The sequence below is a fragment of the Pinus tabuliformis genome, chromosome 1_2, assembly GCF_031772625.1.
Source record: "Pinus tabuliformis cultivar Carrire ecotype Pingquan chromosome 1_2, CPIR1, whole genome shotgun sequence".
Taxonomy (NCBI): Eukaryota; Viridiplantae; Streptophyta; class Pinopsida; order Pinales; family Pinaceae; genus Pinus; species Pinus tabuliformis.
Genome location: NC_142298.1, coordinates 137126940 through 137141221, shown reverse-complemented (window position 1 = coordinate 137141221; position 14282 = coordinate 137126940). Strand labels below are relative to the sequence as shown.

At 37.6% G+C, this 14282-nt stretch overlaps 1 protein-coding gene and 1 long non-coding RNA gene across 2 annotated transcripts; both read left to right on the top strand.

Annotated features, from left to right (window-relative positions):
- Nucleotides 1-1165: 1165 nt before the first annotated feature.
- Nucleotides 1166-2020, top strand: LOC149204899 (uncharacterized). The gene is made up of 3 exons (XR_016251812.1): nucleotides 1166-1327; nucleotides 1415-1501; nucleotides 1682-2020. It is a non-coding gene; the product is annotated as an uncharacterized LOC149204899 (long non-coding RNA).
- An 8849-nt stretch (nucleotides 2021-10869) lies between these two features.
- LOC149204898 (uncharacterized) lies at nucleotides 10870-12417 on the top strand. The gene is made up of 2 exons (XM_089397239.1): nucleotides 10870-11339; nucleotides 11679-12417. The coding sequence occupies exons 1-2, from the start codon at nucleotides 10870-10872 to the stop codon at nucleotides 12415-12417; spliced, it is 1209 nt and encodes a 402-aa protein (XP_089253365.1).
- The last annotated feature ends 1865 nt before the right edge of the window (nucleotides 12418-14282 follow it).

Genomic DNA, 14282 nt, shown 5'->3' with positions numbered 1-14282 from the left:
CAATTATGAAGTGGAAGATGCAATCAATCAATTTTTTATCAAGTTTGCAGATGAAGAGAAGTTCTTAGACTATTTCAACAAGAATTGGGTCACTGGAGATAAGATTCGTAAGTAAACATTTTTTTCATATTATATGTATTTTTTTCTTTTATAAAGGTGATAGAGTGAGACTGACATCGTTCTATTTGCAATTAGGTATGTGGGTGAAAGGTTGTCGGGAGTTTCCTCATGCAAATCAGGAGACCAATAACGCTGTTGAGTCATACCATTGTTACCTAAAAACAACATTTCTATCTGATAGAAGGAAAAAATGTGCCCAGAGGATGGATTGGTTATTGCATATGCTACTAACAACAGTTGAACCTTGTTATCGGTTCAAGGAAATCTTAAAAGAAGAAGGATTCCTAAACAACTACAAGAGAGAAAAGCAGCTAGAATCATCAGTGGAACGAGCAAGAAAAATTATGGATACTGATTGTTGTCCTCATGAGAACATAACACGTGCTTATTGGGTGAGAAGTCAGACAGATCGAGATAAAAAATACCTTGTCACCTGGTATCGTAAGGATTTTATAACGTGTGAATGTCCATGGTCTATCCGTGGAAACATTTGCAAGCATGCCATAAAGGTTAATTGGTTGTATTTCCAATCGGATAATTCAAATCCATTGCTTCATCAACATGCAGAGGATAACATATGCAATGACCCACCTGAGATCAATATAGAGCCTCAAAACCATGATGAAGATGCCGATGCTACTCTTATGGCCACAAATGAAGTTGACGCAGATGCCGAGGCACTTCATTTGGCAAGGGAGAAGTTGTTTAGCTATACCCATCTCATTTTAGATAACCCTCCTACTACTTTGGCAAAGACAATCCAATTGACTGATATGCTTAAAAAAATGTTGGATGAAGCCAATAATTTGCACGTTACTGATTTTGACTTCACACCTGGATTGGAATCTCTTGATCCATCTTTGAAGAGGAAGAAGAGTTTCCTTAGCCCCACAAAGAAAAGAAGAAGTAGCAGAAAAAACAATGGTTTGGAAATTGATTTAAATGTTGATCCATCAGAATATGAACCATTTGAGTTTCGATACCTCAATAAGCGAGGACGTCATCGATCAAATAATGCCATCTCTATGGTTCCAGGTTAGTTTCATGTGTTGAATAGAGTCATGATTTTAGATTTAAGTATTTAATCATCACTATTCTTTAACATGTGGTATGTTTATTTTTACAGCAATGCAACAATCCCCAACCATGGTGATAACCCAAGACCAAAGGGAGATGCAAGACCATCCAACCTTACTTTCCATGCCAGGTACATTTGACACTCTTTCATTGTGTGTGCACATATACCTTGATGCTCTAGAAAATTTCTTTGCGATAACGTTTGACATTTTTCTAGGTAACTATAGAATAAGTGGAGAAGCATCATCTTCAACCATGACTGATCATCTACAGAAGGACTTCAACTCTAGTGGGAATCAATGAGGTATGCACAAATAATAGATAAGCTAGGTTATTATGGCGTCGTCAGGTGGCCCTTTATCATATGATAAGTATATTTATGTTTTTCCATTGTTATGTTGCTATAAAAATACCTTTTTCATAATCTGTTCTCTGAAAGTTCATGAAACTTTGTGTTTTGACATGGAATGTTGTGTTGTTTCAGAAGGCTCTAGGTACATTGAGAACATGGGTGCCTGCAAAATTTGAGGAAAGTTTGAGCCTTCATCAGTGCAATTTTAAAAATATGGGTGCCTGATGAGCACCGAGGAATGTTTGAGCTCTCATCAATGCAAAAGTAAAAGTTCAATTATATGCCACTACTCTCCTGAAGTTTCATGAAATTTTGAACTTTGACATGGAATGTCAAGTTAATTCACATGGCTCTGTAATTGTTCAACAAATTCAATTGTCGGTTCTTTTTATTGCAATGTTTCTGTATTTTCTCACGTAATTGGTCTAATACTGCAGACTAAGCTGTAACAATGATGTATACACACCACAATTTGGGAATGAATTAGTGTTTTTGACATCAATCTAAATTGTTCTTCAAATATATTCTCAAATGTTAGATCTGTTATATGATCAAAACAAATCTGATTTTATTTATGGTGTTCATATTTAAGAAAGAAGCATATACTGTAAAGAAAATTGAGATAAAATAGATAACAGTGAGGATGACAATTATGTCTTATTCTGAGCACTAGGTGTCATCAATATGCATATACTGTATGCAAACATAACTTCAGCTGCTAATATTATGCGAAGCAGTTCCACAATCTTTTACACTGTAATGTATATAAGCCCTTTATCAAGTCATATTGTAGCTTGCATAAGGGCTCGGTTCAGATTCATATATACAACCTTAGCCTCGATTCAGGCATGTCCTGTAGCTCAAACAAAGTCTCGGCTTGTAGTCTTGCTTCTTCAGAAAACATGCTTTGTTGTAACCATAATGGTACTCTGAATTGTGATCCCACAGAGCACTGAACTTGATCATCCTTTGCACTAGCCTTAACAAGATCCAAACTAGAATATACATTGAACTGGGTCAAGTGCCAAGATCATGATTGAACTAAATATGATTAGAACTGAGTTTTCCACTACACCCAGTTGGAGATCGAACTAGTCTTCATGTATCCAAACAATAGCTTCATTATAATCTTCCTCAACAGAGGTCCGAATTATGATGAGATAATAATCTCCTCTGAACTGTGCCAAGAAAGTCTTCAAAACAATCTCAGAGAAATCTGAATTGTGTTAAGGGTGTCTTCCTTACTGTAGAAAGGTAGATCTCTGAATTCTGGCTTCATAGAATCACCACCAAGCCATAGAAAACATAGGTGTATATTTATAGTGAACTGTGCCAAGAAAGTCTTCAAAACAATCTCAGAGAAATCTGAATTGTGTTAAGGGTGTCTTCCTTACTGTAGAAAGGTAGATCTCTGAATTCTGGCTTCATAGAATCACCACCAAGCCATATGAAAACATAGGTGTTCATATTTAAGAAAGAAGCATATACTGTAAAGAAAATTGAGATAAAATAGATAACAGTCAGGATGACAATTATGTCTTATTCTGAGCACTAGGTGTCATCAATATGCATATACTGTATGCAAACATAACTTCAGCTGCTAATATTATGCGAAGCAGTTCCACAATATTTTACACTGTAATGTATATAAGCCCTTTATCAAGTCATATTGTAACTTGCATAAGGGCTCGGTTCAGATACATATATACAACCTTAGCCTCGATTCAGGCATGTCCTGTAGCTCAAACAAAGTCTCGGCTTGTAGTCTTGCTTCTTCAGAAAACATGCTTTGTTGTAACCATAATGGTACTCTGAATTGTGATCCCACAGAGCACTGAACTTGATCATCCTTTGCACTAGCCTTAACAAGATCCAAACTAGAATATACATTGAACTGGGTCAAGTGCCAAGATCATGATTGAACTAAATATGATTAGAACTGAGTTTTCCACTACACCCAGTTGGAGATCGAACTAGTCTTCATGTATCCAAACAATAGCTTCATTATAATCTTCCTCAACAGAGGTCCGAATTATGATGAGATAATAATCTCCTCTGAACTGTGCCAAGAAAGTCTTCAAAACAATCTCAGAGAAATCTGAATTATGTTAAGGGTGTCTTCCTTACTGTAGAAAGGTAGATCTCTGAATTCTGGCTTCATAGAATCACCACCAAGCCATAGAAAACATAGGTGTATATTTATAGTGATTTATGTCAAGGGACATGTCCCTTCGGAGGAGGGAGCCAACATTAGGCCGACCTATTAAATTCAAATTCCAATTTTCATTTAATTCATTTTCCCTCCAATAGGTTGATCAAGCCAACTTGACATTAATTTAATTTTCTTTTGTCCAATACTAATTCTTTGATCCATTTTGTTCCATTATAGAAGCTTGATCAAATGGGCTGGGGAATCTTTCTCTAGCTGCCCAACTTTAACGGGATCTCTCAGTTAAGAGATCAACTTAAAGCCATTGGAGGAAATATTGACGAATCAGAACTTGTGACTGTGACTCTTAATGAGTTTCTAGATCTTGGGATTCATTTGTATCAAGCATTTGTGGCAGATTGGAAATTCCAAAGTTTGATCAACTATTCGACTGCCTGTACTCAAGAGGAGTCTAGGCTAATATGAAAAGGGAAATTTCAGAAACTTCAAGATGATGAGTCCCAAGCACTTGCAACTCATACAAAGAATGGTAGAGGAAGAAGAAATTTGGAAAATTTCAGAAAAGGAATATAGGTAGAAGAGTTGCTCCTGTTCTATGAGCTAAACCACTAACTTGACACTGCTTCATTGTGCACAATGACATTTTTATCTAACCTATTCGGAAAATGAGTAACTGATGTGATTCATCTTAATGAAAAAGCTTATAAGATTCGACAAACCCCTGTTCAGCATTGAAATTGATGATAGCATTACAGCGATATCAAAGTCCTTCAATATTCTGAGAGTGGTCAAATTACAGTCCACTCAGTAAGCTTATTTAGCACTTACATAAGCATTAATCCAATATATCTACAGAGATTTGATGATTATACAAGTTGGCATACTTGCTTAAGGGTGATGTACCCTAAATGAAGTAAGAAAATTCTATCTGACTGTAAAATTTGTGTGAATTCTGCAAGTGATTGGCAAGGTGGTTGGAAATGACTGAGAAGCAGTGCCCAGGATTTACCATGCCAAGTTGTTTCTTTTCCTATTAACCTTGTAACCCAAACTGCTCATGAGTTTATCCAAACACTTGATTTTTAGCATGCATATTGTATTGAAGAACATGTTATATATGATGGTCACTTCATACTAGTTCTGTCTCAGCCATTGCACTTTGATTACATTACCAGTAGAGGATGGAACTGTATTACAGATTAACAAAGCTATGTATGCAGAAATTTATCACAAGAAATCTATGCCTTGTGAAGTGCTGTAGCTAGGAAATTGATATTTTTGACATATTTGTTTATATACCCATGGTAGCCTACATGTATTATAGTAGAGATTTCTATCCAATGGTACTTGTACATATTCACTGCAATGGTCATCATTTGACATTTAAAACTCCATATGTATATGCGTATATATATAATGGATGCTTGGTTTTTTCAATTATGTTTACAGTTTCAAGTGATGTAAAGAGGCCAATAATCACTGAATCAAATAATATTATTTAAAATATAAACCTGAGGGATAGTTCATTATGAATAAATTCCACTAGCTGACACGTCAAACCTATGTGTAAGAGCATCAAAGCAGTCAAAATTCCTGTGGTGGAATAAATCTGTGCCAGTCAATAACATAACAAAGATGCTTATCAGAAGGACAAATAGAAAGCACATTTAAAACCATGGTCTTGCCAGGAGTAGTGGTCATATTCTAGTATATCAAAGGTACAGACTCTTGGTGCTATGTTCCAAGGTCTCAAATGGGCAATTGTTCACTCTTCCTACCCTGTAAAGGCGCCATCCATCAGTTCCTGTACTCAGAGTGACATATTGACTAGTAAGTTTAGGGTTTTCTCGTACACAACAGAAGGAGCTCCTTACCATGAACCATTTAGACATTGCTGGTAAGAGTACCTATAACTGAACCTTGATCATTTGAGTTTAGAAATATTCTACTATGAGATGTTTAACATTTAAATTTTAACAAGACATTCTTATACCTTAAACTCCAGGCATGTTCCATCATCATCATAACACAAATTTCTCAGATGGACTCTCAAGTTCAGAAATTTGATTAATGAAAAGGTTAAATATATTGGTGGAATTGCTCCTCAGGCTACTTTTGCAAGAGCTGTTTTTTCTTGTCCAATTTTGTTGTTCGCAGCCTTGATATGTCGACCTTCTGCCGGTATTGCATATTTTTTACAGTCTACCCTAAATAACTCTGTTCATACTCACATAAAATTTCGTTAATCAAGATGGAACAAAAACTAAATATGGGATCCTGAACTGTCATAAAAGATTATGGGTTATTTGTACAGTTGAAAGTAGAGACTAGTTGTAACAGGCTTATATTACATTAAGAAATCAGCAATCTATAGCATTAACGGCAAGCTAGGAGACACAGAGCAACTTCACCGTATTGCAATTGCTGCAAAAACATTACACAGTTCACTTCCAGAAATCTCCAACAACATAACTGTTAAAAATCACCTCTTTGGGCATGCCAACTTTAGGTTGTTTTCCATTGAGAATGTCAAAAGGGCAGGCCAAAATATAAATCATAATGTAGAAAGTTTTCTGGAGTTTGTAATTTTTATATTACTCTGCAGTCAATTATCAATTATGTAAATTTCCAGCTACTAGGCATCTAAACTTGGTCTTCCTATGAAATTCTCTTATCATATTCTTATTTTTTCTTATATATTCAATGGATCTTCATATTGTCGAAGATAATTGCAGATCAAATTTCTGAAGACCGTGTTAAAAATTTAAATACAGTGTGTTTCTAGACTTAAATTGCATATAAACACATCATAATTCTTGAAATTAAGCATTGTATGTTCTGATGAGATGAATAGTCAGTGCAAAATAATCGGGTTGGAAGACTTTGGAAAGTAAAGACTCTGCTGACAGTTGGATATGCAACCAATCCAAGCCGCTCAATCTACTCTACTGTTGAAAGTGATAGTTAGAAACAAACTGAATGTGTGTATAACCCTGTTCAGGTAAAACTTTAGCTAGCGCAGTCAACAAAAACAAGCTTGTAATCAGATAAAATCTCAATCATGGTCTGGTTATAAATTGTTCAAGAGAGAAGCCTCCTCTCCAGATTGTTGTGACTTTCAGTTGAGAGGATCTAGGTTTAATTGCACACCCTACACTCTTCTTAATTGGTCCATGTTCTAGGATGGCTTGGGGAAATTATGCAGATGTTATTGACTATAAAATCACTACCATGAACAAGTGGGAAAACGACTTTCATGACAATTGAATAGAAGGAGTATCTCCCAGACAGATGCCAAAAGAGGAAAACATCCAACCTGCAGTGCGTGCATATCTCACGCTAGGCAGTGTCTCCACCAAGGTTAAGACTATAATAGGCTGGTCCATGTCTAGGTTCATTTTTTTTTTGTGAGGAGGGAGGGGTGGTTAGCTGGTAAGATAGGATTTCCTTCTCCAAATTGTTGAATGTGAATTTCAGCTGAGAGGACCTGGATTAAAATGCACACCTTACACTCTTCTTCACTGGTCCATGTTCTAGCATGGCTTGGGGATTCTCTGCAATCTGCAGATATGATTGAATATAAAATCACTACGATGAACAAGTGGCATAATGGACATTCCTTTTATCATGTCGAAATGGCAAGCACTTTTCACAATTGAAAGGCAAGAGATCTCCCAAACAGCTCCACAGGAGGAAATCATCCAATTTACTGTCTATACATATCCTACGGTAGGCACCATCTCCACCAAGGTAAAGACTGCCGATTGTTGGGATTTGCTACCGATCCAAGCTGGGCAATCTATTCTACTACCATATGTTATAGTTGGATACAAACTGAACAAGTGTATAGCCCTGTTCAGGTAAAATTTTGGCTAGCATAGTCAACAAAAACAAGTTTGTGATCAAATCAAATCTCAAGATAGGAGCCCCTTCTCCAAATTGTTGAATGTGATTTTCAGTTGAGAGGGCGTAGGTTAAAATGCACACCCTGCACTCTTCTTGACTGGTCCAAGTTCTAGCATGGCTTGGGGATTAAAATCACTACCATGAACAAGTGGGAAAATGGACATTCCTTTTATCATATCGATATGGCAAGCATTTTTCACAATTGAAAGGCAAAAGATCTCCCAAACAGCTCCACAGGAGGAAATCATCAAATCTGCTGTGTATGCATAGTCGACGGTAGGCACCATCTCCACCAAGGTAAAGACAACTATCTATTATCTAATGGATGAGGAGGACACATACGTAAAGAAACCTTTCATCATTGATCAACAACCAACTAACAAATCACATAGCATATCAATATCTCTCCAACAACATAATTTATTGATGATAATCAGAAAATCATGAACCAGTTACTTTTGTCAAAATACATTTGTCCATGTACATGGAATATATTACATTTGTCCATTAATTTGTCTCCCATACAAAAAACTGTAATGATTGCATGTTGGGGAATAATAGGTTCTTCTTTAGTGAAAGAACCATGCTATGATAGACCCCAGAAAAATGATAACAACAACCCATTCACACAATGGGGATTTATATTGATGGTGATCAATGATTTCTGTTGCAGTGGATGGTGATCCTATGTCATATTTGGCATCTACATATGTTCTTAAAAATGCTCTGGACATTATATCAGTGGACATCTTTTCAATATCTGCAGAGTGATTGATGGTAAAATGTTGAAATTGAAAACTCCAATTTAGTGCTTCCTTATGAAGAGGTTTTAAATTGTCCTTTCGAACCCGATAGATGCCTTTCATCTGATTACATATCAACTCCGAGTTGGTGAAGACTTCAATATCATTGACATCATGTTGTTTTGCCTCTTTCAACCCTTCAACAAGGGCAATGTAATATGCCTCATTGTTTGTCGTCATTCCAGGCACTTCTCTCTTTCCATAAAATAAATGATTTGTTGCCATATTGTAAAGGATGAATTTAATAACTGCTCGACCTGGATTTGGAAAGCAAGACACTTCAATGCATAAATGCCACTTTTGCACCATTTTTTACACTTCAAAAACCTGAAAAACAAATAACAATAAATTCATGTTAAACAAGTAGACAATTATCTATTTCCTAATACTCAACATGTTTTTCAATCATATATAATTAAAAAAAGCAGATAATTTGTGTTCATTTACACTGCATCACTTTTAATACTGGCAACTATTCTGCAAAAAACACATTTAGTTATCACCACTTTATATAGATGAAATGCTCATTATAGGACCCAAATACATCTATGAGTTTTAAAATAAATGATACTCAAGGAAGTGAATATTGTATGCAGTTCCCTTATTTTTGGATGTGTGAATAGGAATAATTCTGATCATAGACTAATTCACATCATTCTTTGGTGTGTCTGTTGATAGTAAGAACAGATTCCCTTATTTTTGGATGTGTGAATAGATTAATTCAGATCACAGTGAACATATTGCTTCATTATTCTCAAACATTTCTGTATATTAGTCCCCTCACAAAGGTACCATTACACTAAGGTTGGAGAATTATAGTGTATTATGGTGTGTCATAAATACCATCCTGTACAGCATCATCATTTCCCAACATTCTTATTTTTCAACCCTTGGGGCTTCTTATAAAATTGTTTTTCCCATTACCCTGTTTCAATGGTTGGAAGCTTTATTGATTCAGTTTCTTTGTGCCCAGTATTTGATAGCAGAGAGTTTCAAACTCTGAGTAAAACTAAGAGTGGCATGGCCCTAATAGACGCACTCTGAGTAAAACTGAAGATGAAAGTTGAGTCTGAAACCATCAGCCATTTGCTTATTCACTGTCCCTTCTCAAGAGAAGTACAGGCCGATTCTTTGACTCTGAACAGAGGTCTAGGTCACTGGCAAGGGAAGGACTGAATTCATGATAACTGGTATGGGCACTGTGGCACTCGCCATTATAAGGAGACAAAAATTTCTTATGGCATAATGATGACCTGGTTGTATATAGGAGTATTAATGCAGCAGAGCAAATTTAGGATCAACAAATATAGTCTACTTGTCTGTTTTTGAGTTGAGTAATATATATAACAGCATATTGCTAATGTTTGACAAAGCAACATACCAAGTTGGTGAGATTGGAACTAGGTTCCACACATGCACATGCATTGGCCCACAAGTAAACTAACCAGAAAGAAGAGTGACCCCTTCAACATGTACAAGGCAAACCTACACATGCACATGGAAACCAGTAAAAAGAAAAAAAACAGTCCACTAAACATGCATAAGACATATGTAGTAATTTGGACATATGTAGTCCACTATAAATGTGAAGAGGAACCCAAGAGTTGCCATGTCCACAACTCTGCAGCTGAGAGGGAGAGGGATTATCAGAGTGAATGCTCAACAGAGACCCCAAGACTGCAAGTTGGAATACAATATAAACACCCAACAACACATAAGTTTCAGTGGTGTTCTTAAACATATGTAGCATAAACAACACATGATGTTAACAGAAATTAGAAGGTTAATAGCCATTCCAGAGTACATATAATTGGAGTATTCTACGGAGGAAGTAGAATGGCCCCTTTTCCGGGCTATTCAGTTCTGTTTGGATTGGCATCAGGAATGGATCCTATTTGTAGCCAAGCATTTGGTTCTAAGAATTGGAATCTCATAGGCCTTTCTCTGCAAAGGACCATACTGATTCTTCTGACAGCTAGTGTGCCTATAGGCCTCTTATGGCTCAATGGCTAAATCTGGTGGTTTGAGTTTGAACCCAACCCGTCAGAAGCATTTGGTGCAGCTTTCCAAACTATAGGATTCAGACCTTACAGATGCCTATAGATTTATATTCACACATCATCTTTTCATTTTTAGATGACCACGGTTGTAATAGTAATGTGGTCCTTTTGTCAGATTCTTGATCTAGGTGGCTATTCCCTTCATTGATTCTCGGAGAGACTTGAACCCAATTGCTGGGATGGCATTATGCAGTGTTTGTATTCAATAGCAGAATGGCTGGAAGTGAAATCAATGTGAGGCTACATAATATCAAGTGGAATTGAAATCAGGACAATCTACCAAAATACTCACATCAAAATCCAAGTCCTTCTGTGGCAAGGATGATAACTTGGAAGGATTTATACACTGTAATTAGTGTTGTTGTTCCACTGTATGTGACAATGTTCTTTGCTTATGGATCTGTAAAATGGTGGAAGGTATTCAGTCCCGAGCAATGTGCAGGGATCAATAAGTTTGTGGCTGTATTTGCTGTCCCTCTACTGTCATTTGAGTTTATATCCAGGATCAACCCTTACAAGTTGAATTTTACTTTCATTGCTGCTGATGTGGTATCTAAAGCCATGGCACTTTTGGTTCTGGGCTTGTGGGCTAAGTGGTCACATAGAGGAAGCTTGGATTGGGTCATCACACTCTTCTCATTATCTACATTGCCTAATACTCTAGTCATGGGAATCCCAATTTTAAAGGCCATGTATGGGGATTCAGCAGAAAATTTGATGGTACAAACAGTTGCTCTGCAATCTATTCACACATCATCTTTTCATGAAGACTTTGATCTTGATGGAGGATTGCTATTCCGCGATGCAAAGAGTGTTGAAAGTATATTTGTTGTTCTTGTGAAATTGACCTGGTCACATGACATTTGGAATTTTAATATGTAGCTTCAAACATGGTAACAAGAGGAGCAGATGTACATGTGATTACCAAAAGACTGATTTCTGGAAGTTCTGTAGGTTTTCATAGGAAATTCAATAATGAGCAATTTCATCTCGGTGCTTCATACATTTATACAAATACTAATAATTACTGAGTGAGAAGAACATCTGGCAGGGTAGTTTTCTTGTATTTGGTTCGCTGAATTTTCCCACAAATTTGACATATATCTGAGAAAAGAGGAATTACTGTGGTTTTTAAAGGATATTTCTATAGTATGTCAGACTAATTGTAAGTACAATGTTCATTCTAATAGTTGTTCAAAGGAGGATGAATCACAGTCGAAGGAAGTGTCAAATGATAATTCTTTGATGGCACAGGTCAACAGCCTAAGACAGGAGCTAAAAATGTTAGTATCGTCAAGGTCAATCACAGTTGTCACAGAGAATTCTCAGTCAGGTGCAACAACATATGTTGTGCCTGTTATTGTGATTGGAGTTGCAGGTTATGGATATATTTGGTGGAAGGGGTGGAAGCTTTCCGATATGATGTTTGCTACAAGACGTAGCCTATCAGAGGCATGTACAAGTGTTGGCAAACAACTTGAACAAGTTTCGACATCTATCACGGCAGCAAAACGACACCTATCTTCAAGAATTGATCGTGTTGATAATGGTTTGGATCAATGTGCAGAGTTGAATGCTGTCACTAAAAATGAGGTTTATGAGATTCATGGAGACTTAAAACATATTGGCTTTGATGTCGAATCTGTTCAACGCGGTGTCCAAGGCTTGGAGTTCCGAATTGGTCGGATAGAAGGGAAGCAGAATGTTACAAACCAAGGTATATCTCACTTATGTCAATTTGTGCATAAGTTGGAGGAAAGGAAACATACAGAGCCTCTTCAGGTATCCTCCAGCTCTAAGCCAGCTTTAGAGAATTCAAGGGCAGTGTCTAACGCTTTTTTAGGTCATCAGGCATCATCCTCTAGCTCTACTCTAGCCATTGAGCCAGCGTCATCTGCATTGGGTTCTGGTTCATCTATGAAGGGGTGAAAGACAGAAGGAAATAATGCAGAGAAATAAGAATAAATAAAGATTGGTGAGCGTTTTGCAGAGGTGTTATGGTGGAGCAGCCATTTCAAAAGGAATAATCTCATCCATTGCCTTGCATTCCTGATTTTCTTGTGCATAAATTAATAATCTCGCGTGAGTGTTTGTAATTAGAATTAAGAACGATCAGCTGAAGCTCCTCTGTATTATCTGTAACCACTAAACATATTTTTTTATAAATAAAAAGTAAGAATAACAGAGGGATTGTAATGGTTTTAATATTCATTTTTTAACCAGGATTCGAAAACCCGAATCATTGGTTTGGTTTTCTTCTCAAATGCTCTGATGCGTCCAGGAAAATAAATAATGTGACGCTGCGGCTAAATCCACGGTTTGTAATTCAATCCCTGAAAAATTTCAATTCTGGTACAAGCAATAGGATTTTGGAAAGAAATTCTGCGGGAGAAAAATCGAACCACAGAAAAGAGTCTTAAAGGGATTATGATGATATGGGCTTCACAAAAGCAGTAAATCAAGCCAATAGAGAAAGCCAACGCCTAATTCATCTATGAAGGGGTCTTCCTCCAGTCCTAGATCTTCAGAACAGAAAGCGTTGGCAACACACTCTGGTTCTGGTCTGAAGGATGTACAAGGTATATCTGAGGTAGCTGAAGGTAGTATATGAGTTAGTTACCTGCGAGGAGTACGTGGCCTCCGAGCTGCAGTGCGGAAGGAGTTCACAGAGGATCAGAGCACAGCGAAACCACAATGGCGGCAGTAGAGTGGCTCCAGAGTAAGGGTAGGGGAGCACAGCGAAACCAGAGCGCTTGAATGGGCGAGGGTGTTGAATTCGAATGGAGGGAAAGATCGCGCATGAATGAATTACTCCCCGATCGGCCAGCGCATTACCTTGTGCAGGAATTACTCCCCGATCGGTCAGGAATGTCAGGCGATCGGCGATCGGTCAGGAATGTCAGGGAATGTCAGGGCGGACCGGGAGGGTGGCGGAGAACGGGCGGAGAGATGGTGGCGGAAGAGGGAGAGATTTCCGGCAGCCGGAGCCGGACGATTTTCCGGCCGGTGCCGGAAAAGGGGCCATTCTACTGCCTCCATAGACTACTCCTAAATTTCACATCATGCACCTTTTGAGCAGGTAATCTCACTAGCGCCATGATCTAGTCCAATTTCTTCATTGCAAGTGCCTTCTTCCGTTCATTGTAAGTGTAGACTCCCCTGATGTGAGCCCATCGACCGTTAACCAAAGTTGAAAAAAAGCTACCGGCAAGAGCGTCGGTGTCATGGGCCGACACAAAATTCCCTCCGCCTTCGCCCGTTGTGAAATCCTAGGGGTACCTGAAATCCGAGTATTCCTGTACATAACCGCAGGAATCACATACCATCATCGTTGTTATGTCATCCGTTGTAACTTTGTACTCTCCAATTTGTCACAGTACTGTGCCTATTCCATCTCGTAACAAAACAGGATTGCGCGGAGGATTTCAGAGGATAAATAGTCTCTCCCACAAGTTGGCTCTTCGCAACTATGAGAGAGAAAAAACAAATTCTAGACATCAACTCAACTTGATTCCTCTCGGATCAACTCCACAAGAATTTTAATAATTTGATGGATAAACCCAAACAAAAAAAATAATAAAACAATACAAATATTTTCTCTTATTTGCCTAGGAGGGGCCAAGGCCCAGTGCCATAAGCGCTCAAATACCAACTTAATTTTTGATAGTGTACATAATATCATATATTCACATCAAATAAGATTACATATAAATAAATTTAGTGTTGTCTCAAGATAGGTAGACTATTTGACACATAATTACATGGTAGAGAGAATATTTCAAAACACACACCAA